Source organism: Theobroma cacao, chromosome 1 (assembly GCF_053813885.1).
Source record: "Theobroma cacao isolate CCN51 chromosome 1, ASM5381388v1, whole genome shotgun sequence".
Lineage (NCBI taxonomy): Eukaryota > Viridiplantae > Streptophyta > Magnoliopsida > Malvales > Malvaceae > Theobroma > Theobroma cacao.
Window position 1 is genome coordinate 35115346 of NC_142639.1, and position 25481 is coordinate 35140826.

Below are 25481 nucleotides of genomic sequence, written 5' to 3' on the forward strand. Positions count from 1 at the left end.
CATTAAGACTACAAACCAAAAGAAATCTAAGTTATACACTAAATTTTTTGTTTCTCACCCTTGGATTTAACATCCAACGTGTATAATACTTCAAGTCTTCAACTATATATCATAGTACTAAATTTAACACCCAATGTGTATATTAGGGCATGTCATGATCACTTATAAGATTCTTGCAAGGGAAAAAATCTAGCATTAATGATAAGATAGGGGCACAAGAGTCTTCCTATTTTACACTGATATGCAAGAGGGCCTCCTTGGGAAAAGTAGCAACATCGATCCGAACTAATTAATTAATACCAACTAACTTTAAATTTGTCTAAAAAAATGACGAATCCACTAAGCACTATGGTAAAAAACCTAGATTCTACCCTAGGGAAGCTCCAAAGTTGGTATATATGTAGGATTTAACTTTAACCTTGTTCCCAGTTAACAATACGGTTATGGCCATAAAGGTTGAAAAAGCTTAGAGTAGCATCTCTTTTATCGTTAGTAGACTTTTCTGGTCTTAATTGTTGGTTTTCCATCGGGTGCTTATTTTAAGGGGAGTTTGTTTCTTCTTTTAGTAAAGCAGATTCGAGCAACCTTGCTCCATAAAGATAAGCTTAGGAAACCAGTTTCCCAAGCATATTAAGAGATTTAGTGGATGATAAGTTGGTTTCTCGATCTATCCACAATTTGATTAAGTTCTCCAACATCATGAAAAGGATAAGAGAATCAAGGGTTTAGGTGTCTAGCTAGGCCAAATCATATAATCCCCAATCATTAATAAATTAAATAATTAACCACCTCCTTGATACAAACAAAGAGAGAATGAAGAGTGAGTGTGAGCTTTTAAGTGGTTGGTGGCCGATCGTATTCAATTGAGGAAGACCACGTAATCTAAGAATTCCAAATTGATTAAGACCCAAGTCACCAGTGGGAGAACTAAAAGAGAGGAAGAGTGGTGTAAGCTTCAAGTGAACAAAGGGCAATTAAAGAAAGAACCCCCAATTAGATTAAGACCCAAGTTATACTCTTGAGAATCTTTCGCCACTACGACGGAGCCAAGCAATGTAGCTCCTTTAAACCTTTTATTAGCCCACTCAAAAATGTTTCTTTCATTGACACCTTTAGCTATAATGAGCAAAGCATAACAAATTTAATTAGTGCCACCAATCTCCAAATAGACGACGACGCCGAAAAGGTTATTGAAAGACAGTGATGTACAAGCGAAACGTGCACCGCATGCTTGGAAAATACTTCAAGCTAGCTGCCCGCATTGGGTTAGGGAATGGCCATTTAAAGTGTGTTCAATTATGCTTGTACGCACATTAATTGTAACTAAAAGCTTTTATACGCTACATTCTTTCTATCTCGGTTAACTTGGGATTAGGGTGAGTATGATCTATTGGTGAATCGTCCTGAAGTTAATTATATTGCAGACAACTTATGTAGGATTTAGCTTGAAATTTTGGATCATGGATCCATTCATAACTTTAAGACCAATCATACGATACGATGTGATCCAAGATCAAATCTTAAATCTTATAAGTTTTTTTACAATATTAATATTTCATTATTATAAGTGTAGATTACTATCAAATAATACACTAATTCATAAATATATTACAAGTAAACTCAGACATTGACATTACAATTCGCATTATAATTCATTTATTTTTTTAAGTTTTATTACTTCTAAAATCTTAACGTTTTGTTTAGTATATGTTGGTGATCATCTTTTCTTTTTTATTTATTCATTAATTGTTTATATATATATTGGATATAAACGTTTTAGATATATAACTGTTTAATTTACAGTTAAGATCTTTAAAGGTATTCTTTTATGCCTCTAAGTCTTACAATTAGTAAATATTTAATTTATTTTATATATAATTTTTAAATAATCATTATTGTTTAAAATTCGATCCTATAATTAGTTCATTGATGAGGGGTGATCAGTTGGTTAAAATCATGAGCTAACCGTTGCTCACCCCCTATTAAGTACCATGCCAATCTCTCCTTTTGGTGCTATTGGCAGCATCTACATGAGGTGGTGTAGCTTGAACTTTAATTAGTCCTATGGTTTCCCCGCACTTAGGAATTAGTACAAGAATTTGAAGATTTAATGTGTAATTTTTTTTTTTACCCAAAAAGGCAAAGCAGGTCTGAATTTATGAACCTTGCGAAATGTTGAAGTGGCACTTGAACTTGACTCGGACGGCAAAACGAGATGAACTTTTATCTCATTGATAAACCAAAAGTAGGTAGTCGACTTCAATATATATATATATATGGAAGGAAAGATTGTGGCATAAAACAAATAAAGAAGAGGTATTTTGTTCATTGACTTTTCAGCTGATCTGGATCAGGTTTGTTGATCTTAATTATGTCACCTTATCTCAAGCCATTTAAGATTTGTATGTTTGGTGTTGGCATGGCGGCTCTTAGTTTGCCATTAATAAGCTACTTTATGCATAAATGTTTAGGGTTGGCGGCTCATTCTAATTACTTGAATCTAATTTATTGGAGTTGAGAAAATTGTCAATTTGCTTTGCCAAATTCACCCACCAATGGGTTTTCCGTATAAATTTTACTCATGTGTAGTCGTGATCTGTTATAGATTCGACCTGATTCGGCTGGCCGGCCATGCTAATTCGGTCCTGCTCCTAGCAATAGATAGGTCGGTTCGAAGAGTAGGCCTAAGGAAAATTGCACTTTGTACTCATTGCACGGCTGCCTTATAAATGAAATCTGTAAACAGTAGGTATAAATAAGCATGGGGTCTACCATATATAGCCAATCACTCTCTGGTTATTTTCATGTTGGGAGAGATATTCTCATAGTAATTCTCCCCCTTGCATTGCCCAGTCAAGTACGCGAGTAGCAAGCTGTCCTCTCCCTGCAAAAATATCATCTAATGCAAAGGGCTCCACGCCCACCCCTTCCTAGGCTTCTAATTAAACTTCAGCCTAGTTGGTAAAATAATTTACTGTTTTTGAACATCTCAACTCACCCACAGACAACCACCGTGATCTAGTAATAAAGGATGAATTTCCACTGCCTACATAATAATTCCTTGCTTTTTCTTTTGGTTATATATAGCTCTGCAATTATGACACACTCAATCAATTATGTATGGAGTATGCATTATTGGTTGTAAAAATTCAGTTGAGTAATACATCTTCTGTTTGTTGCAGCTAGCCTTGCAGGACGCCTTCAATGGTTTCCATTCAATAATTATCTGACCTTCCAGGTTCAGTTGTATTAGTTACATATAGAGATAGTGCTCGTTAGACTTAATCCACAAACTTTAAAAGTAATTTATATCCTAACATTTCACACTTCTCAACCCCTTCAAATCAAATTATTCAAAATAGTTTTATACAGATATTAACTTTTGAGATGTTCTCTAATCTCTAATTATATCAAAACGTTCAAATAAACTACTGTTATATTCACTAGTTAATACGTATAAATGGTTCATTAATTTCCAGGATTAGTACAATGAGGTTCAACCATATATATGTGCCAAAATAAAATTAAAAAAAATGATTATAGCTTTATGTTGCTATAAAGAGGATTTAGCACATATCCCTGAAACAGAATTACCGAAAATGGTCCTTTGCATACATCCTTTCAATTGCAATTACTGTTGAAGCTGTATTACTCGGAATGGACATTAATGTGTGTGTGTGTGTGTTACATATATCTATATATTTAGTAGATCACCTGCCTGGCTGGCTGGCTCTAGTAGACTCTTTTTGACTCAACAAAATAAATAAATATTATCAAACATTTGCCTTCTGTAGACTCTTGATGAACAACAAGAAGCACCAGTTGGCAACAATACCCATGACGCCATGTCTCCTCCACATCTCTTACGCACACGTGTGCCCCCCTCTCTTTCTGTGTGCGTGTGAACTGCATGTTTATGTATGTATAGATTATACAGAGATTATGATAAGATCTTGTCTGCTTGGGTTAACTATCTCCTTTCCAATCTCACCTTGTCTTCTTCTTCCTGCACAATAACGACGAAATTCAACTGTCTACGTAGTAACTGGACGTGTTGTTTCTCTTTCCCTCAATATCACTTTACTTGACGATTTCAGTAGATACATAAAACGTGCCATAAGCTATACTCGCGACTTCTCAGTCTTGACCACGGGATCCAAAGTACGAACGAACCGTACCCCACAAACACATTGATCAAGCAAGCATATTTTCCGGATCTGTTCCTAACCCAATTAATAAAGTGGAGAAAGTGACTGGTTACCGGATGAAATTTCTAGCATACATGGGCAACATGTCATTTAGATGCTGGAAATCTCTTTGGTGTGGGGGTATTTGTTTGTTTCTGTGTCGATCGAAAAGGTGGAAACCTCCGAGTTTATGTAAAAGCCACTTAGATGGGGATCAAGGATAGAGTTAAAGCATTTTAAAAGGAAGGTCAAATAAAAAAAATTAAATAATTAAAGAGAACTTTATATATAATTCAATTATCATTCATTTAAAAACTTGAATAAAATTTAAAAGATATTGAATATATAAAAAAATGTGCATTAACTGTAATGATGGTGTCATTTATATATATGATTGAATAGAACTATAAAAAGAGTCTCTCTCTTTGTATGCAAGAGTGAAAGAGAAAATAATTTTTTAAAATTAAATGAATTACCTATTTATTTCGTGTGTTATAACTCTCTTCTTATTTTTAATTTGTCTCTTAAATTGCTAATTAACATATAGAGTTATTGAATTGAACTATTAAGATATAATATATTATGATACGCTATTAGATAAAACTGTTAAAATATAGTATGTTATGATAAATTTAGATTTATATTAAAACTTAATAGGTTTGGATAAGTAGACTCACTTTTTATTTTTTTAAAAAATTTGATAGGCTTAACATATTAATTTAGAATTTATTTGTTGAGCTTACCTAGTAATATGCTAACTATAATGACTTTAATTTTATCAAATAGTTTGAAGAATAAAACTAATTAATAAATAAAAAATTATTTTGAAAGCCATTAAAAATAAATATAATAAATAAAATTGTATTGAAACTAATTATTAAATAAAAAATTATTTTGAAAGTCATTAAAAATATATACAATAAATAAAATTGTATTGAAAGAAATATAATTATTTTATTCTATCAATTTATATTTATATCCTTGTTACTTAAAATTTGCAACATATATGCTAGAATGAATTGGTTATTCAAAATAAAAAAAATATTGATGAAATTCTAAGTAATAGTGCAACACTACAACTTATATTTGAAAATTACATAATAATTTATTTATTTTCAAAGATTAAAATCATAAAAAATAAAATCCACATAATAGAAAAAAGAAGTACATGACAAATAGAAGATAAAATTTACATATGACATAATAAAAAAGGAAGAAAAAGAATATGATTGATAAATAAAATTATAAAATTGTATTGAAACTAATTATTAAATAAAAAATTATTTTGAAAGTCATTAAAAATATACATGATAAATAAAATTGTATTGAAAGAAATACAATTATTTTATTCTATCAACTTATATGTATATTTTTGTTACTTAAAATTTGTAACATACATGCTATAATGAATTGGTTATTCAGAATAAAAAAAAATATTGATTAAATTCTAAGTAACAGTATAACACTACAACTTATATTTGAGAATTATATAATAATTTATTTATTTTTAAAAATTAAAATTATAAAAAATAAAATCTACATAATAGAAAAAAAAAACATGACAAGTAGAAAATAAAATTTATATATAACATAATAAAAAAAAGAAGAAAAAGAATATAATTGATAGTTCATAAAAATTTTTGAAAAAAAATTTATAGAAATTTAAAACATATGAGTAAATAAAATATAAATAAATAAATAAATATAAAAATAAATAATAATATAAATTAAAAAAATTAAAAAGAACTTTAAAACTGAATAAAGCCTATAAAGTTATTTTGTTATTTTTTATGTTTATTAATTATTAAATAAAAAATTATTTTTGATGGCCCACAATAAGGGGACTCCGCCTCTGATGGGGATTTTGCAGTATCTATAAGGAGTGTCACGAGATTCCACAAAACCTTGAGATACGGAACAGAGAGTAAAACAAAGAACCGCTGAAAACCCCATTTTTTGTTTCTGCTATTGTACATACGTAGTTTCCAGCTCAAGTTTCACTATTCCACTTCCTTTTCCGCTTTTTCCAATCACTTTCTTATCATGAGCTGCAAAGCCACTAGCTAGCTAACCATGCGACGCATGGTGAGTAAATTTGGCCATGTAATTTTGGATTTGTTAAATCTGTAAAGAAAATGGTTGTGTATTTACTATTTAATTTATAGGTATGCGTTTTCATTATGTTGGATATGGGTATTACGAGGAAAACAAAAAAGGTCGAGACAGGCATGGTATAGTCTCCGTGGTTGTTGTTTCAAGTAGTCAACTCTGAATAAAAAGTCTTAATAATGCCCTTGGACCTTGGGAATCCGATTAAACATGTTATTCCGTCCATGGAATCTTTGAGATTGCTGAAAAGAATTGGGCAGCTCTGCGAGGAAGAAACTGATCTCCGCTGAATAACATTTATTGGATCCTTAGTTTATGCCATCCAAGTTCACCACACGGGAGCACTTGGCACCCATGCGGGGGGCGGCGGATCGTGGTTCGATAGACCTCGTGTGCAATCTTATACAGTCGATTGATGCTCAATTAAAACATCAACTTCCGAATTACTTGATCATAATATTTAAATGGATTAACCCTTTGTTAAGAGTTATTAGACGCAGAACATCATGTGAGCAGGTTGTAGTTTGACTGGCAAGATCTTTTTGGGTCTCAACCCAACTGGCATTATGTCAAACTATAGGAGAGTATCTAAATGCAAGATAATCTTTGGTGTTAAAACAATTAATGCAGCGTAGACCACAACTAACCCCAAAATTAAGCTGGTTTGAGTGGCTCTTAGCGATAAAAACAATTCAAACAATTTTTGTTTATAGCAGTAGTATTACTTAATAAGTACACATGCTTTACTAGTTTTTTCTTTTTGGGGGGAAGAAGGGAGGGGGGTAGACCTTCTTAGAACAAGAGTGAGTACAGCTCCAGTACTAGTGGCAGTAACACTGGACAGTACGAGTCACGTGGCCAGTAGATAAGCTAGATGGTGTATAAAACACTCATATTTGTGCATAAAGGTGGAGCCCGTGAAGGTTGTGGAGAAGGGGCCTAAGGATGGTGAAAGCCTTTTCACTATTTCCAAGACAAACACCTGGCAATGGTTCGATGTGATTGACTTTTTTGTCATTTTCGTGTGTGAAGAAAGAGAATAGGACTGTTGTACTGCTCACAAGGAAAAAGAGGAGTGCTGCTGAGAGACTGAGAAGGATATTATATAAAAGGACAAGACTCCTGAGTTGTTGAACATGGCAGCAAATGCGCTGGTGGGAGAATCTGAAGGGGGCCATGTCTTTAGGAAACACCGCGGGAAGGTTCTGATGCCTATTTTCTACTAGCATTACTTGTTTACACCGCCGACAACTACTTCTTTGTGCATGGTAAAGGGTCTTAGTGGTACTGCTGCCGTATGTATTGTGAATTTTTTTTTTTAATTTATGCCTTTGAAATTGGCAAGATTCTCATGATTCATTTGCCTGTTTGTTTCCTGGTAAGAAAATCAGGAAGTTGTCCGGACACAAAAAAGGTTGTATTGTGAGAAATTGTTGGCTGTATATGGGCCTGCTCTGTTCAGTTTCAACTTTAAGTTGGTTTACCACGTACACCCTTTGTCTTAAGGCCCAATTCCGTGATGGGAACGCCACACCACACATATTGTCTCAAGACCCAGAAACAAAGAGAAGAATCCCCACAATCTTCGTACAAATACGGGATGTTCAAGTTTCACATCATATACTTCCTTTATACTACTGTTTGAAACTTGTCCATTCCATGGGGTGGCATCTTTGACCTCATAACAGGAAGGCCTGTTTCAAATTAAATGCCTATTTATGGAACAAAGATGAGATCATGATTCATGACAATAGGCTTAGCAAGAAGGGATGCTGCAGCTGGCTCTTAATCAGATTAATAATCTTTCGTTCTTTTATTATATTGTTGGTCCCCAAAGCAAACATACAGTGAACACCTTACAGTTTACCTGATCTGACGTTGGGTAGAAATTTATTTACATTGTATGTATCAGATTTTCGCGATTCCATGATATGAAGATTTTGCTCATCTCTATATTTTTACCATAGTCCGGCGGTGAGATGAGATAAAGATAAAACGCCCAGGCTCCTCACAACGTGACTCAGAAAAGTCAAAAGAGTGCCTACTATAGCAGAGAAGTGAAACGATCCGTCTTTATCTTGCTTCGTCGTGACCACAGCTCCTGACCAGAAGTTGGGGCGTATGGCAACTGGCATCATAAAAGAATAAAAAGTCATCCACCAGAAATTAATGTTGCTTCTTTTACAGTTTTTTAAATACAAAACATTGTGATATTATTTCCTTGACAAATGCAAAGAACTATTACGTACAACGCCTATTGCAAGCTTGTTTGAGTATCTGTTTCCACCTCATGTGGAAGATCTTTGAGCTCTAAATTCCCAAGAAGCTTGGCCCAATGTCTCACGAGAGGGTAAAAAAATGAAGAACATATGCACAGCCCATAGGATTGTGGGATTGTCAGTGATAGACTAATCCCATAGTCTGGGCTGAAATCGTTATCCAAGGCTTCAAATAGTGTTTGGAAATGTAATTGAGGATTTCATGGCACGTTGGCTATGGAGGAATACTTTAGTCAACTCCTTATTCTTTTCACATTTTTATTCTTTAGTTGGTTGGTTTTTGAAATCCCCAAAATTTTGGTTTAGCCATTCCTCACCCCTCCATGTTCCTCGCTATTTCATGATTATGGAATACAATCAAAAATTTATTGAACAAAAATGTCTTTATTTATTGAAAATAATTACAACTTATAAATAAAAAAAGAAAAGAAATTAAAATAAGAAATTATATTAATAATTTAATAATAAATTTTTAACATTTAAATTTTTAATGAAAATAGAAATCAAAGGATTAAAAAATACAAATACAAATAGAGAAAAAAAAGTAAAAAGAAATTAAAATAAAAAATTACATTAATAATTTAATTATAAATTATTAATATTTTAAAATTTTAATGAAAATAAATATTAAAATATTTTTAAATTATAGTAATGAGTAATTTTATTTAATTTACTAAATTATAATAAAAAGTAATTTTATCATTTTATTATTTATTCTTTAACTATTCCAAAACTAATCCTATCAACCAAACATCATAATGAGTTATAATAACAATTTACATCTTATTTCATTTTATGAACCAAATCACATAATAATTATTTTATTTTATTACTTTCAGGCATCAAATTTTAAAAATTTTGTAATCGGAAAGCCAATTAAAAAATGTATATAATATAAAAAAATTTTAAAATTTTTGATGGCCACGGCTCCTATAGTGATGGGACGCTCCGTCCCTGCTTTCAGGCATGGGTTTAGTCTTTTTCGTCTTCCACTCTAAACGTGTGGCTTGAGCTCTCCCACGTCTATGTTTTTCATTTTTTATTTCTTCTATTTCTCAATATGATCGCCATTATCATCTTTATTCTCTTCATCTATTCTTCTATCCCATTTAAATTTGTAAATTTCTTTATCAATTTTCTTTACTTTATGTTTAACTATAAGGTTTTAAACAATAGATTGGATACTTGTCTTTTGCCTCGGTCAAACTTTTTTTTAACTTGTAAAACCATATTTGTTGGGTTATAGGCTTTGAGGTATGGGCTACACATTATTGTTTACCCAAAAATTGAAATAATGGAAGTTGGATGAATGCATGGCTTCTCAGCTTGGTAGTTAATTCTGCTAATTGCCTCACACCTCTTTTGCATCCACGTGAGTGTGGGTCATTTTTGCTCCACTATTGCCAATAGTACTTTTATTATCTGCTTTGTATGAAATCCCAATGTAGGTAAATTATCTTCCAAAAATTGTTTACAGCAATTAAGTTGTTTGAATCTTGTTAACGAATGTTTATAGATATTAGTTAAACATACTCGTATTTGAGTATTTTATTTAATGGTTAGTGCAATACAATCACTCACACAATCCTTTTAACTCTTATATAATATTAGTTTATAATTAAAGTACATCATAATTTTCAAAAAAAATTATATCTCGTAACTTTTTTAACATAACACTATAAAAATATTCATATTTATCAATTATGTAATACATTTAAAACTTGTATTTATATGTATTCAGTATACAAATATCAATATTTATCAATGTATAAAACATTCAAAACAAATACTTTTATGTTTTCATTTTATTATAATTATTAGTAAGATTTATTCAATTTATAAATAAAAAATTTAATTGCATTGAATGGTTTAATTAAAAAATATTATTTTATTTTAATAGTATTGAATAATTTAAATATTAATATTTTTTAAAATAAATTTAAGTTAAATATTAACATATTTTTATTTTTTTAATAATTTAAATTAAATATTAATATTCATTAAATATATTTATTGAACTTAATATAAGAGTTTTTTTTCCTGAATCAATGGTTATTTTTCTCATTAATCCATAAAATATTTTATCTTTAAAATAAAATTTTATTCTTCCAAACAAGTATAAGTCTTAAAAATATTTTACATAAAAAAACCCATTTTTAAATCTAAACTGAAGCCCAAATTAGGCAGGCGCAAGTTAGCGTAAGAAAAAGGCGGGAGCGCAAGTTTTGAAAACAGTTGGCGGGCTCCCTTTTCCCAATTTCTACTCCCCCAAAACAATTTACCGGTATAAGAACCCAAATCTGAAACGCGCTTGTTTTGAAAAAAACAAATCTTCCTCCCTATATTTCACTTTCCCAAGATTACACTCTTCGTTTCTCTCCATTCTTCCTCTGGATTTCTCCAAATGGATCACCTGAAGAAGCCCCAAACACGAAGAAGCTTGAAGCGGAAGTTGGAGCAAGATCTTGAAGAAGGCAAAGCAGATCGCTGCAAGGTACCGGTCGTCGAATCTCGCCTTACTCACCAAGATCTCCTTCACGAGGTTCGCCTTTACGTCGGTCTTCTCAACTCCACTCTCTCCTTTTCAAAAGCCGATCGCGCCGCCGCCAAACGCGCCACTCACTTCCTCTCCGAACTCGCCAAGAACGGTATGTTTTAATTCTCCATTTCTGTTGTTTTAGTAGCAGTTCGTTTAGAATGTTACAAAGATTTCGTTGTTTATTTCATTATATTTTCTTTGGCGATTGCAGAGGATATTGTGAATTTGATTGTGGAGTGCGACGCGGTCCCTGCACTGGTAAAGCATCTTCAAACGCCACCACCGTTGAGAGAAGGCGACGCGATGCCATTAGAGCATGAAGTGGAGAAAGGAAGTGCGTTTGCGCTTGGACTACTCGCCGTCAAGGTTGATTTTGAAGACTTTTAGTTACTTGATTTCGGTTCAATTACAATGTTGTTCTTTTCCCCACTTACATTGGTAGTTACTCTGTTTGCTATTTCATGTTAAGTAGCCAGAGCATCAACAACTCATAGTTGACGCTGGGGCCCTGCCCTATCTCCTGAATCTGCTAAAAAGGCATAGGGATGGTTGTAATTCTCGAGCAGTCAATGGAGTTATAAGGAAAGCTGCTGATGCTATAACAAATCTTGCTCATGAAAATGCCGACATTAAAACCCTCATCAGGTTCGCTTGTTTGGATATCTCTTCTCAATTTTCGTACTATTAATCATCACATATTGAATGGTTCTTTTTCTATATGTTTAGGATTGAGGGTGGAATCCCACCGCTTGTTGAGTTGCTTGAGCATCATGATGTAAAGGTGCAGAGGGCAGCTGCTGGGGCCTTAAGGACCCTAGCATTTAAGAATGATGAGAATAAAAATCAGGTAAAGTTATCTTTTCCAATATGTCGTATTATTTTGGTGCTCTATTGTGGATTTGAATATATTTTGCAAATTTGCAGATTGTTGAATGCAATGCTCTACCCACCCTCATACTAATGCTGTGCTCTGAGGATGTTTCCATTCATTATGAAGCGGTTGGTTCTCATCTAAGTGTTTATATCTGCAAACACATGTTTTGGAGCTCTATTCCTGTTATAAACTCACATAAAGGATGTTCAGGTTGGCGTGATTGGGAACCTTGTCCACTCCTCTCCAGGTATAAAGAAACAAGTTCTTCTTGCTGGAGCACTGCAGCCTGTTATTGGATTACTAAGGTAATCCTGAGTTTTACATTGTGTTTTCTTTTTTGCTTAGGAGAATCGTGTCTTTTATTAGTCTCATAATATTTCTAGTTTTAATCATATTGCAAGTACACGCTCATTCTAAAATGTTACTTTGCCAACAGTTCTAGCTGTCTGGAGAGCCAAAGGGAAGCGGCTTTACTAATAGGTCAATTTGCTGCTGCTGATTCTGATTGCAAGGTCGGTTAAGATCTTGGTTCTAGTTTGATACTTGAATTGTGCTCATAGGTGAAGGATATGGATTATTATTTGTTGTTGATTGTCTGTTTTAGGTACATTTTAACACAGGGCTTATGTGTTTTCTTGCTAAAAGTTAAGAAGATGGAGATCTTGCAGGTACATATTGTCCAAAGAGGAGCTATTCCTCCTTTAATTGAAATGCTTCAGTCTTCAGATGTGCAACTCCAGGAAATGTCTGCATTTGCACTTGGACGTTTGGCCCAGGTTTGTATTTCTTTGCTGTTATTTTGTATTGGTTTGAACAGTTTATCTAGATAAGAACTTTAAGCATTATGTCTGTCGGTGGACTTAAATTATCCCATCAGTAATTTATTATCTTATGCTATATGAATATATGATTTAATTTCTTCCCCAAATGCTTAATAATAGTTATTTGAAGTATGCTTAATAATAATTATTATTTTTTCAGGACACACACAATCAAGCTGGAATTGTGCAAAATGGTGGATTAGTGCCCTTGCTTAGGCTTCTTGATTCAAAAAATGGACCTCTGCAACATAATTCTGCATTTGCTCTATATGGTCTTGCCGATAATGAGGTAGCCATTGGTCTGTTATGATATATTGAACTTGAACTGCAGTTTTTACTTGCACTGGGAGTCTATTGAAGTTTACATGTGGTTTATTCTGTAGGATAATGTTGTAGATCTTATCAGGACTGGAGGTGCTCAGAAACTCCAGGAAGGGGAGTTTATTGTCCAGGTCTGCTTCTTTAATTTCTTGTGCTTTTGTATATGCTGATGTTCATGGTTATTGAATTGTTTCATTCCTTTTACATACCCATAGAATTTATAGTTAGGAGAATTATAAATGTTTCTAGCCCATACATTTTTGATTATTTGTTTTACTCATTAAGGCACTGTGTAATACTTGCAGCCGACTAAAGATTGTGTGGCAAAGACATTGAAGAGGTTGGAGGAGAAGATTCACGGACGAGTGAGTTTATTTATTGCTAACTCTCGACCTTTTCATAGTTGTGTGCTTGCAGTTTGGGTAGGCCTGTTGTTTGTTAAAAGTTAGAAAGTGGCATTTATCCAATTGTGAAAACATTTACAAGTCATAGTTTGGGAGATTAATGCATCATTCTCTTGACAGGTACTGAATCACCTATTATACCTGATGCGTTTAGCAGACAAGGCTGTTCAAAGACGAGTTGCTCTGGCTCTTGCTCATCTTTGTGTCCCTGATGATCGGCAATATATTTTTGTTGACAATAATGGTAAAAAAAATTTTCTGTTCCCATTCTTGTCACCACTTTCTCTTCTTGCAAAATGATTGGCTTTAGCAGTTTTTCTGTTTTTGAATTTCTAATATCTAATTGCTTCTCTGAATGCACATCAATGTTTTCCAGGACTGGAGCTGTTACTGGGCCTTCTTGAGTCTACAAGTTTCAAACAACAGCAAGATGGTTCAGCAGCCTTGTATAAGTTGGCCACTAAGGGCAATCCACTCTCATCTGCAGATGCAGCTCCACCATCACCAACTCCACAGGTAATTTATGTCTGCTAGCTGGTCTATTGTGAGAACATTTTTACATTCAGTTTTGTTTTAAACTCTTCTATGAGCATAGGATGATATGGATGCAGATTATTGGTTGCTTTTTCTTGAGAGTGGCATGAACGATTCACTAGCAGGATAGGATTCTTTTTGTTATTATAACCACTTTTTTGTAGTTAATTTGTCATGATCTGTATCTCTGTTATTATTCATATTCACCTAAAATGTCCTAAATTTCAAATTCTTTTGTCTAATTATTATTGTTTATAAGGTCATGGTTTATATACGAGGTTGGTAACTAATTTTTTTGCCACCTTTTTCTTTTTAACATTAGATCCTACATAGCAGTAATTTTTTATTACTTTAAGCAATGTAATCCTTGGGTGGCATTATTTTGCCTAAAAACTGATTAAAATTTGATGCTCTAGGGGTAATTCTTTATTAGCTTGGGATATGAATGGTGTTAAAAATGTCCTTCCTGATAGATTAAGCGTTCTTCTCTTGTCTTTAATTTTTTGGAATGCAGGTGTACTTGGGTGAGCAGTATGTAAATAATCCTACATTATCTGATATTACTTTCTTGGTTGAAGGTACGGACATTTCTTATGAAATGATTTTGCTCTTTGCTTGTTATTATTCTTAATTCAGTGTTTAAATCTTTATATTTCCTCTTTTATGTTAAGTTAAAAAATTGTTGCTTAAGTTGTATTCACCTGCAATTTGCATATTCTTCTTTCAGGTAAACGATTCTATGCTCACAGAATTTGTCTTCTTGCTTCTTCGGATACATTCCGTGCAATGTTTGATGGTGGTTACCGGGTGAGTTATACAATTCAAGTATATTTTTTCCATGATCTGTTTTTAACTTATGCTACTTTGTTGTCACCATCCATAGAAATAGAAGGCATAACATAACTAACAAGATGGAAAAAGAAATCATAAGTTTGAGGATTACATCACTAGATAGTACAATAAATAATTTTTAATATTGTAGATGTGAAGTAACTCAAGGTATTGTATTAAGAACATGAAAATTGGCGTTGCAGGAGAGGGATGCCAAAGATGTGGAGATTCCAAATATCAGATGGCATGTTTTTGAGTTGATGATGAGGTAGAATTTTGAATTTTCCCTTACAAGTATAAAATGAATTCCTTCAAACAACCTGACTTGTATTATTCTGGTCTTGTGCTTCTAGATATATATACACAGGATCAGTGAATGTGGAGATTGATATTGCTCAAGATCTTCTTAGAGCTGCTGATCAGTATCTTCTTGATGGCCTTAAGCATCTTTGCGAGTATGCTATATCCCAGGTGTGTTTTAGTGTGATAATTCTAGTACTTGGATTATAACAGATACATGCTGTTTGTTATTCTGATGACTGAAGAGAAATGGCTTTCTATTATCCTTCTTAAGGATATTTCTGTGGAGAACGTTACGCTGATGTATGAATTAGCAGAGGCCTTTAATGCCATGACACTGCGGGAAGCATGCATACTTTTCATATTAGAGCAATTTGAAAGATTGAGTACCAAGCCGTGGTATGTTATACCTTCCCTTCCCTTTTATAATAAGAGGACAAATTGTGTTTTGTTGTCGAAAAACTTGTCAGGCTATAAGCTGTTTCCACTTTCATGGTTCGAATCATGCAGGTATTCTCGTTTGATTCAACGCATGGTTCCAGATATACGGAATTACTTTATTAAAGCACTTGCGAAGCCTGTTCAAATTGACGCAACACAACTATAAATGATTCGGCCTTACTTTTGGACTAACATTAGAGTTGGAACTTGGAACACCATCTACACGTATAAATAGTTTAGGAGTTAGAAATTACAGGTCGATCTGATGTAAAGAAATTTTGCTGACACCCTTTGTGCATTTTGTTCACTGTAACTAATAACATCTCTTTTATCTGGATTAAGTAAAAAAAAAAAGAGAAGAAAAACATCATTCCAACGCCATACTTCTTTATCCTGTGCTTTCAGGTAGGTTTATTAGCCATTTCAGCATGTAAGTCCTGTGATTTGTGATGCAAACTACCATTCACGCCTCCCGGTTCAAATGCCATGTATCATGACAAATCTATTTAAATCAATGGGGACAGCTGCAGATTGAAAAGCTTGGCTTTGGGGCCTCGCCTATGGCCTATGGGTTTTGGCTGAAGCGTAAGTTGTGGGTAATAAAAGAACTGGCCAGCATTAGGTGGGCCGGTTCATGGGCTCACCCAAAATATCAATCCACTTATAGCTTTTTCCATGTTATGAGATTTTTTTAACTTCTTGGCCCATTGCATCTATATCTTCATTCTCCGGTTGTTGTTTTACCACTAAAAATTTATATTTTTATGCTTCTTTCTCGAAAAACTTATTCATAGGCAAAGATTCAGTCAAAACAGAACAGTCCATAAGATGCAATAAGCTAATAAAATAACCAGTCTTCCATACTTATCTAAACGGAACTCGAACTGAAGAGCAGCTCTGTAGAGATACACAGATGACCGTACAGCTATCAGGACTGTGGTTGTCCTCTCCCAAAATCCCTATTCACTTTATTCAATGCCCAACTTCTCCAAGCCTAGACCCCAAACTTTCTCGAACAACAGTTCTCTCAGCCACCGCTTCTCTCTCCTCGCCCCCTCCCACCATCCGGGCAAGCTTGTTCATCTCCCAGAACTAATTCATAATTTCATGTTTTCATTATGTTTAATAACTAATCCAACTCAATCCCCAAACATTGCAGATTGTCGGTGGGAAAACTCCGATGTGGCGTGACAATGAGAATGTCGATGGCGCGGTTGAAGATGAAGCTGATTGGGTTGAAATGGATGCTGATCTTTGCTACTGGACCAGGGCACTGCGTCCAGTCCAGGTATAAGTAGGTTGTTGTTTATTTTGATTAAAATTCCTGATGGGCATTAAAAATGATTTTCTTTATTTTTTGTTGTTTCTTTTGGGTGTTGGGTATTCTGGCACATGGTACAGTGGTATCCTGGTCATATTGCAAAAACAGAAAAAAAACTAAAAGAGCAACTCAAGTTGATGGATGTTGTTATAGAAGTACGAGATGCTAGAATTCCATTGTCTACTACTCATCCCCAGGTTAGCCTTTTCTGTCATTTGGTTATTGCGTTTTCAGCAGAATTGCCACTTTCCTTTTTTGGCTGCTTTTGTTAACTTGTTATGTGTTGAGTTTGCAATGAGCACAGATGGATTTATGGCTTGGTAATCGAAGGAGGATTTTAGTTTTAAACAGAGAAGACATGATATCTACTGCAGATAGGAATGCTTGGGCAATGTATTTCTCAAAGCAGGGGACGAAGGTTGTCTTCTCCAATGGGCAACTTGGAATGGTATTCAAATAAGATATTCTCTTTGAGCTTTTTCCTTTTGTAGTTTGAGCATGTTTTGGTAAATAACTTATCTAAATTTGGCAAACACAGGGGACTATGAAGCTAGGTCGGTTGGCAAAGTCATTAGCATCAGGTGTAAATGTTAAACGCAGAGCCAAAGGACTCCTTCCTCGTCCGGTGGGTTTTTCTGCATTGTTAGCATGCCTATTTTTTAATTCTGGAGTTGTGTCTTAACTTCTTTTGTTCACTGCATTTTGCAAGTTTTCTCTCTTGCTTATTTATATTTTCTAAACTTCATTATGAAATATTCATTGGGCTTTATTGCAAGTTTTATATGTCCAAATATGACTAATGAATTTTGAGCAATAATGAGTTAACACTTGCTGGACTTGTATGAATTAGGTCTGTAAAACTGGTAGAATTATTTAGATAATCTCTTTAATAATGCTTATCAGAAAAAGATAATATATCAGTATAGATTTTCTTTGGAATAACCAGTGCTGAATGCCTGAATCCATTTTGTAAAGCTTCACATCAAACGCTAATATGCTTGTTTATGTTTTTATATATTATTGTCCAGGTTCGAGCTGGAATAGTTGGGTATCCAAATGTTGGGAAATCATCTTTGATCAACCGTTTGCTGAAACGAAGAATGTGTCCAGCAGCTCCTAGACCTGGAGTTACAAGAGAACTGAAGTATGTATTTTGGTGATTTTTCTTTCTGTTTTGTCGTTTAGATGGAAACTAGTTATGAAGAAGATGAAGGGGTGAGAGTTTGGAAAAGCAGAGCATTCAATGAGTATGAAAAATGTGTAATCCTGCACTGTGAAATACTAAGAAATTCAGACTTTGTCATTGTGGAAAAAATTTTATAAAAAGGTATTTTGCCACTTTTTCTTAAAAAAAAATGTTGAAATGGTGTGCAATTAATTTACAGTTGTTCAATGGTTTGAAATTTTGTTTAGAGTTTTATTGTATACTATAAGTATTTCTTTTCTTGGATAAATATAAATTATAAGAATTTCAGAATTAAAGAGTTTTGGTATTATTCCATCTTAATAGAACTAATTTTTGTTTTTCCTTTTGTGGTGACAAAACAACATTTCCAAAGTTTATTTTAAGCTTGGCATTATAAAACATATTTCTTATACTCATTTGTTTACCTCTTTTACTTCTTTGAAAGGTGGGTTCGGTTTGGGAAAGATCTTGAGTTGCTGGACTCTCCTGGAATACTCCCAATGCGAATCAGTGATCAAGCAGCTGCAATAAAGCTTGCCATCTGTGATGACATTGGAGAGAGGTCATATGACGTTGCTGATGTTGCAGTCATTCTTGTGCAGATGTTAGCAAAGCTTCCAACAGTAGGTATGCATGATGGATTATGTTTTGCTCATTTAGTGGCTTTGTTTTTCTTTTTCTTTTTTTTTTTTTGCAATAAATGTCAAGAAAATACTCTAGTTTCATAGCTAGGACTTTCATGTCAAGTGAATTGTACTACACAATGTCAGTTTGAATCACATTTTGCAAAGGACTAAATTGATAGGCTGGTCAGTATTGGCACCTTTTATGTTAATGAGAGAGAGTTAACATATAACTTCTGTGGTAAAATCATAATTCAAATTATGGATGGTGAGAACAAAACCAAATTTTTTGGATCAAGATGGTGTAACAAGCATTAGATAATCTTAATAGCTGTGGGAAGCTGAACTGACAAAGTTACAGGAGAATAGGGATTCAAAATGGGGACAGGGTATCTCAAGAGGGCCATTTCATAATAAGACGTTATACCTCTTTTTCCTTGTTTCTCAACCTTATACTTGGCCAAAGACATGCTAGCAACCATGTCAACAAGTTTTATCTATTGCTTAGATCCCATCAGTGATGGATGAAACCCTGATTCAGGTGAGAAGCTTTTGACTTTGGGGCTAAAATTTTCTAGCCAAATCTCAACGTATATGGAGAATTTTGAAGAAAAAGCAATGAAAGCAAGTGATTTTTAGTAGATGAAAATCTATGTAGTTATTTCTTTTTAGACAGTAAACCCTGGATGAAGAGCTGGAGGGAGAGTTGGCAGAATTAAATTATTTATTGAAACTGATAGATTTAGCATTTTTGTTTGTCTAAAACTGTTGCTTTTTCTGGACTGTAGAAACAATGCTCTGTCAACAAGTAACACTTATGCTCCATGAAAAATTTGGTATAGTCATGGTATTCTATAGCTAGGAAACTATTTAGTTGATTGTTTGATTCCAATTCTCATTTGCATAAATTTTACTTCTACATTTTTCCTTGAGGCTCTTTTGGCTGAAACTAGCTGCTGCTAACAGATTTTAATGTTTACTTTGCAGGGATGAAAGCTCTTCAAAACCGCTACAAGGTGGATGTGGATGGTCAGTGCGGAAAAATGTATGTCTTAATCTGGCACCTTATAATCTTCACTTGAAATGAGCTGATGATCAGGAAAAGATTCCAAAAGAGCAGTCAGGAAGAACGAAAAACCAACCAAATAAATTGCCAGAAGCAAATAAAAACCTGTCCTATACATTCTGATTAATAATATGGCTCTAGGAAGCTTTCCATGGAGTTAAAAGTCATCCTGGCATTTCCTTTTACATGAATTCCAGATTGATTTGGTTGTCAATTTTTTGACTTTCAGATTTATTGAGAAGGTAGCCCTTCGCTTGTTCAATGGGGATATCCAGCAAGCAGCATTCCGCGTCTTGTCTGATTTTCGAAAAGGGAAGTTTGGTTGGGTTGCACTGGAGAGACCTCCCAGATAATGCCGTTGGATGTATCTTGCTGGCAAGTTTAAATTGTCTAGACTTGAGGACACAACAGCTGTCAGAAACAGACTTCAGATACCTATGGCTTACTGATGTTGGAAAAACCAGGTGCCATATAGAGGAGACAGCTTTATTTTAGTGGAAATCATAACAACATTGATTAAAGAGATGCAGCTGGGCGGTTGAGGAATTTGTGAATGGCTAAATGTGCAAGGAGTCCATTGAAAACGTAGATTCAACGTGAGGACAATTTGCTAATCTTTGCTACAATAACCTCAGTATGATTTTGTATTCCTGATGTATAGCAATTGCTTGTAAACTACACCTCTTAATGACAAAAAAAAAGTGGCTAAATCCATCCCAAGAAGAGAATTGAATCGCAGTTTGGTCCAAGCATATGATTTAGCTTTTATCGCAATCACATACAGAGGGGAGGAAGCTCTAGCAGCTAATTTTCATGACCACAAAGTCAATCTTTAATGTACATGACTTTTGCACGAGGATACTGAAAACACAAGATGCAACGCCGAAAGGTGCACGCTAAGAAATAAACAACAGCGTGGAACATAAAACAATCATTGCTAAGTAATGGCACAAGGAAAAAAAATGATGCAAGGGAGCAAGCTTGCGGCTTCTTCAAGAATCATCACTAAAACTACATTTGACATCTCTATTCATCATCCAAGTTCTCTAACTTCAACCGTGTTCAAGCATCACGTGGGATTTTACTTATACAACAAGATGACTTCATATCTTCATCTCGCAATTGTAGGAGCGCATTGCGTATCACTTTTGCTCGGCCAACTCTCTTTAATTCCACAGGCTCGGATAGGCCTTTCAATTTGATGCCCTTCCGAAGATTCCTTTTGCAGCTGAGAACAGTATCTTTGAAATGTGTTGACACTTACTTGAAGTCTGAAATCTAGACTAAACAAAAATTTCATCTCCAACCTGTTCAACTCGGCTGTGCTTATCCCTCCCACTCTGGCATAATAGGCATTGTTGAAAAACCTGCAAAAGATGCGTGGAATGAAATGCTGCAAAACCGGATATACTTTTCTTCTAACCCAAATTTCATCTCATATTAGGAGGTACATGCTCAAAAGGATATATACAAACAGCGTCGAGACAATCTAATAGATATTTCTCCTTATAGGACTATCAGCCCATAAAATCCCAACTAACCAAACAAAAAAGAAAAGGTACCCAAAATCTATGTGTAATTTTCTATAAAAGTGTTATACATTTCCACCCAAGAAACCCTAGTTTTTAGAACAGTGGTAAAGAGTTCAGCATCAGTAATCAGTTGTGAGAAAGATTACTACTTACGCATCATCAATAAATTTTGCTGCTACCATAACACTTGTTATAAGGAGCCGATGAACATTAAGGGAAGTCAAATGCACATCAGTTTGTTGAACAAATCTATCCACATAAATGTATGCAACAACAAAGCACGAAGGGCTGCAGCCAGCATACTTGAAGATGCGATCAATATACTGCTGGATGCTTATAGTGGGAGCTCTTAACCCATGAAAGATTGCAACACTATCTTTAATGTCTACTGTCTCTGATTGCATCTCATTTTTCTGGACAGATTTCTCAAGAAGTGAAGAAAGAAGTGATAAAATCCGTGGAGTTCCAATAGCTCTTTTACCCAATTCTTTGAGTCCCAAAGCAAGGTATATATCTGAGTCTACACCCTCCATATCAATTGCAAGAGTTCCCATAGCTAGCCTGAACTGCAAAAGATCAACATTAATGAGCTCATTAGTCTCAAAGAGTGATAAAAGCATCATCAAAGTATGAGACAGCGAGAGATTGAATAAGAATAACACCAAGTAATAGCAGTATTTACCATGTCGATTGTAAAACAAATCGATATTCTTTTGGACAATAAAAAGTACTAGTAAAACTTTTGAATCAAACAGGGCAATTAGAGTAGAAATATAAGAATGTAATGGAATGCAATTTCTTCTCATATCAGTAGCAATCTACTTGGTGGGAAATTTTATTCAGTGCCCCCTATCTGCTGGATCAACAAGTAACCTACATAAACATGGAGTAGGAGGCATGTTATGAGGTTATTTGCAATGCCATAAAGAGGGTACCAAGTCCATGTTGCAAAAGAGGACCTGCAGCTTCGCGCCACATTGATCTTCTTCCCATGGACCAAGTTAGGTATCAGATCTCAGTGCCCTTTTTTCATTCCAACCCAATATCTGATATGTTGAAATATCTTTCACAATTAAGTAATGTATAAGCTTTTCAAGCAAGTAAGCTCTCCATCCTCACAAGGTTTGAATTTCAATACCCAACAACCCCCAAAGAAACAAATTAACCAGCCGAACTACCGCAATTCTATACAAATCCTCTGAAAATTCGCCATGCTTTGTTCACAGAATAGTAGAAAAAGAAATATGAGAAATTAAGCAAAACCCATCGAATCAAATCTGATTAAAACACACTATTCATCAAAACCCAGCTCAAAAACTACAAAACCAAACCCAAATATAGAAAAGAACAAGCTTTTAGCACACATGGCAACCCATTTCCATCAAGGGAAAGAAAAAACACTGAGCTAAACAAATAGAGGTCATAAAGAACTTACAGAATCTTTAGAAACCTCTTCACAAAGTCCTGGAATCTGTTTCTTCACACAAAGAAGATAAACGGAAGATGTAGGGAGAGAGGAAGAGATCAAATCTTATCCTTCCATAAACTTAGCCATTTTGTCTCCTCTCTCTCTCTCTCTCTCTCTTTCTCTCTCTGTCTCCCTCTTCCACTTTTTTCTCAGAGACAGAGAGAGGGGCAGAAAAAATTTGTTCAGGTTTTTTAGCTTACGAGTATTTTAACTTCCTTCCACGAGTCTCTCTCTAACTTTGTTGCTTTTATTGGGAAGTCTGCGTTGGTGTCTCAATCTCACCTTCTTTCTCTCTCTTCACTGTTGATGTGTTTGAAGCTTTACACGGAAGATACTGTCGGTAGTGGATTTCACCATTGATAAGCGTACGCTAAGAGGATAAAACTCTTACTTTGTTCTTTATCCTTCTCAATGCTCATCAAGCTTTGCCTGTCCCTTTGCCTTAAGGTCCCGGCCCCACATTTGTCACGTCATCGTCGCCGTCCATTGTGGATTAGTTGTATTTTGGATTTTTCTATAATTTTTTTTAAATTCAGAAGAATAAGATACGAATTTAATTTTTTTTAAATAAAGATCATACATAAATTAATAAATTAAATGTTAAAATATAAAATAATTTTATAATTTATAAAATTATATTGCAGTGTATTTACATCCAGTAAATTTTTTATATTTACATTTTTCTCTGTGTTACAAGTTAAAATTTGTAAGTATACATATTATATTAAACACTATTGCAAAAAGAATAATTAGTAAACTTGTGTTGCAGAAAGACAAAAGCCTAAAACTAAGCCCATTGAAAGATTAGTAAGCTGATATTAGATGAGCCGTAATTTGCATGCAACTTCAGAAAGAAGGAGAAAAAGGGTGGAGCTGCATTCACTTGTAATTTACTAGTATAGCGGCAGTATTAAATTATGCCGCAAAATTAGCCACCGTCAGTGGGGTTCACTCCTCTTTTAAAAAATCATTTCTTTTCTTTATTTTCTTATTTGACAATGCATAAATAAAATAAACTATCCATTGCTTCATTTCCTTTTATTTTATTTTTTTAAAATTTGAGTTATATTTATTTATTTAGTTTGTCAATTTTATTTTTTAATTATTTTTAAGTAAATTTAAAGATAAAATATATATTTTTATTTTATAAAAAATTAAATTTCATATTGAATATGATTTAAAAGTGAAATTTAATTCGAGTCAAATATTTTTTTTACACTTGTGGATCCATAATTGAACCAAACTGAGTATGAAAGTAAAAATCAATCTAAATCGAATGAAAGGTTGCGAGTTGAACAAATTTTAGGGTTTCTTGCTTTTCTCTAAGCCCTAGCGATGTTTATTTATTTTTTTTTTTTTCCTTCTTGTGAAACACCACCCACTAATTAAGTTGAGAATAAAAAAATAGTAGTCAGTACTACACTATTTTGTTCGTGAGGTGTTGTGTTAGCATTAGACTTTAGAGGCTTGATTAGGCCACTCCGACGTAATTGAGTTGTTTTGGTGTGAGCGTTTTGAATTAATTTGTGAGAGGGAGAGAGAAATGCTTTAAAAAAATATATCGTTTTTTTTTTTTTTGCTGCATTGAACGAGAAAAAAAAAATAAAAGAAACTGGATTATTATAAATGGCCAAAGCACATGCAATGTTTTCATGAGCAAAAAGACAGTTACGCGTTTCGATAATACACATTCAAGGTAAAACATAGGAGAGGCTTTTCTTAATTAAATTTAAAAAGATAAAAAAAATGGAAACATTAATTGTGGCTATATGATGCCAAAATTTCTTATAAAATGAAAATGTGTGTTTACTTTTTTTTATTTTTTGTATTTTATCCAAATTAAGGTAAATTAATTTTTTTTTTAATTATGAAAGGGGATTCGAATTATACTCTTTAAGTAAGGGATTATGCATCAATCAGTAAATCAAATGTTCAAGTGTAAATTAACTCTCTGAATTGTAAACATATTAACTTAATAGTTAATTTAGTTAGTATTATTTTTATTATCAAGTCATGTATTAATAATTAAGTATGTTAGTTAGTATAACAACTAATGGACCAAGTAGACGGAACAACTAGAGTGGGTGCTGGATTTATCATAAGAAGGTCGAATGGTGGTTTTCTTTGTGTTGCTAGAAGGAAAATGCAGTGTTGTGCAAGTGTAGAGGAAGCTGAGTTAAGGGCTTCGGTTTGGGCTTTAATTTATTGTGATAAAGAACATATTATGCTTACTGATATTTATCTGGATAATCAGGTAATTACAAGATGGATAAATAGAAAGCAAAATACTGGAGCTTTGGGTCACTTGATTGAAGATTGTGCATTTTTTATGGAGAGGATAAACTGTGAAGCCATTGATTTCTGCCCAAGAGATACCAATCGAACAACACATTCGATTGCCCAAACAGCTAAAAGAATGGACGATGAGATGATAGAATGGAAATATTTATCAGAATTACCAGTATTAATCCAGAAAGCTGTTGATAATGATAGAAACATGTTCCTAAGACCAATTGAATTTGTATAAGAAATTGTAATATTCCATAGTAGATGAGTACTCTTTTTTCCTTATCATAGGTTTGTCCCACAAGGTTTACTATGACAAGGTTTTTAACGAGGCTCAACTCCATGGGATGAGAAACATA

The 25481-nt window shown here is 33.9% G+C and overlaps 3 protein-coding genes across 3 annotated transcripts; 2 read left to right on the forward strand and 1 right to left on the reverse strand.

Annotated features, from left to right (window-relative positions):
* Positions 1 to 10912: 10912 nt before the first annotated feature.
* LOC18613355 (ARM REPEAT PROTEIN INTERACTING WITH ABF2-like) lies at positions 10913 to 16031 on the forward strand. Its single transcript, XM_018127290.2, has 19 exons — positions 10913 to 11223; positions 11326 to 11480; positions 11587 to 11759; positions 11841 to 11961; positions 12039 to 12113; positions 12199 to 12293; positions 12425 to 12500; positions 12657 to 12764; positions 12970 to 13098; positions 13193 to 13261; positions 13436 to 13495; positions 13655 to 13778; positions 13911 to 14050; positions 14583 to 14646; positions 14796 to 14875; positions 15103 to 15167; positions 15253 to 15370; positions 15474 to 15598; positions 15710 to 16031. The coding sequence occupies exons 1-19, from the start codon at positions 10980 to 10982 to the stop codon at positions 15804 to 15806; spliced, it is 2118 nt and encodes a 705-aa protein (XP_017982779.2). The 5' UTR covers positions 10913 to 10979; the 3' UTR covers positions 15807 to 16031.
* Positions 16032 to 16417: 386 nt separating this feature from the next.
* EMB3129 (GTP-binding family protein) lies at positions 16418 to 20574 on the forward strand. The gene is made up of 9 exons (XM_007050553.3): positions 16418 to 16709; positions 16800 to 16928; positions 17042 to 17158; positions 17266 to 17409; positions 17500 to 17586; positions 17990 to 18105; positions 18593 to 18774; positions 19758 to 19815; positions 20066 to 20574. The coding sequence occupies exons 1-9, from the start codon at positions 16554 to 16556 to the stop codon at positions 20187 to 20189; spliced, it is 1113 nt and encodes a 370-aa protein (XP_007050615.3). The 5' UTR covers positions 16418 to 16553; the 3' UTR covers positions 20190 to 20574.
* Position 20575: 1 nt separating this feature from the next.
* Positions 20576 to 23207, reverse strand: CYCP1;1 (cyclin p1;1). The gene is made up of 3 exons (XM_007050554.3): positions 22804 to 23207; positions 21522 to 21934; positions 20576 to 21203 (listed from the first exon to the last, which is right to left on the reverse strand). The coding sequence occupies exons 2-3, from the start codon at positions 21920 to 21922 to the stop codon at positions 20948 to 20950; spliced, it is 657 nt and encodes a 218-aa protein (XP_007050616.3). The 5' UTR covers positions 21923 to 21934; positions 22804 to 23207; the 3' UTR covers positions 20576 to 20947.
* Positions 23208 to 25481: the final 2274 nt, after the last annotated feature.

What these genes read in the sequence shown, in the direction of transcription:
- LOC18613355 (XM_018127290.2), top strand. Translation starts at nt 10,980, where the DNA reads ATGGATCACCTGAAGAAGCCCCAAACACGAAGAAGCTTGAAGCGGAAG. An exon ending in CACTTGGACGTTTGGCCCAG is followed by an intron (nt 12,765 to 12,969) that starts GTTTGTATTTCT and finishes TTATTTTTTCAG; the next exon opens with GACACACACAATCAAGCTGG. An exon ending in CACCATCACCAACTCCACAG is followed by an intron (nt 14,051 to 14,582) that starts GTAATTTATGTC and finishes TTTGGAATGCAG; the next exon opens with GTGTACTTGGGTGAGCAGTA.
- EMB3129 (XM_007050553.3), top strand. Translation starts at nt 16,554, where the DNA reads ATGACCGTACAGCTATCAGGACTGTGGTTGTCCTCTCCCAAAATCCCT. An exon ending in TGTCTACTACTCATCCCCAG is followed by an intron (nt 17,159 to 17,265) that starts GTTAGCCTTTTC and finishes CAATGAGCACAG; the next exon opens with ATGGATTTATGGCTTGGTAA. An exon ending in AGCAAAGCTTCCAACAGTAG is followed by an intron (nt 18,775 to 19,757) that starts GTATGCATGATG and finishes TTTACTTTGCAG; the next exon opens with GGATGAAAGCTCTTCAAAAC.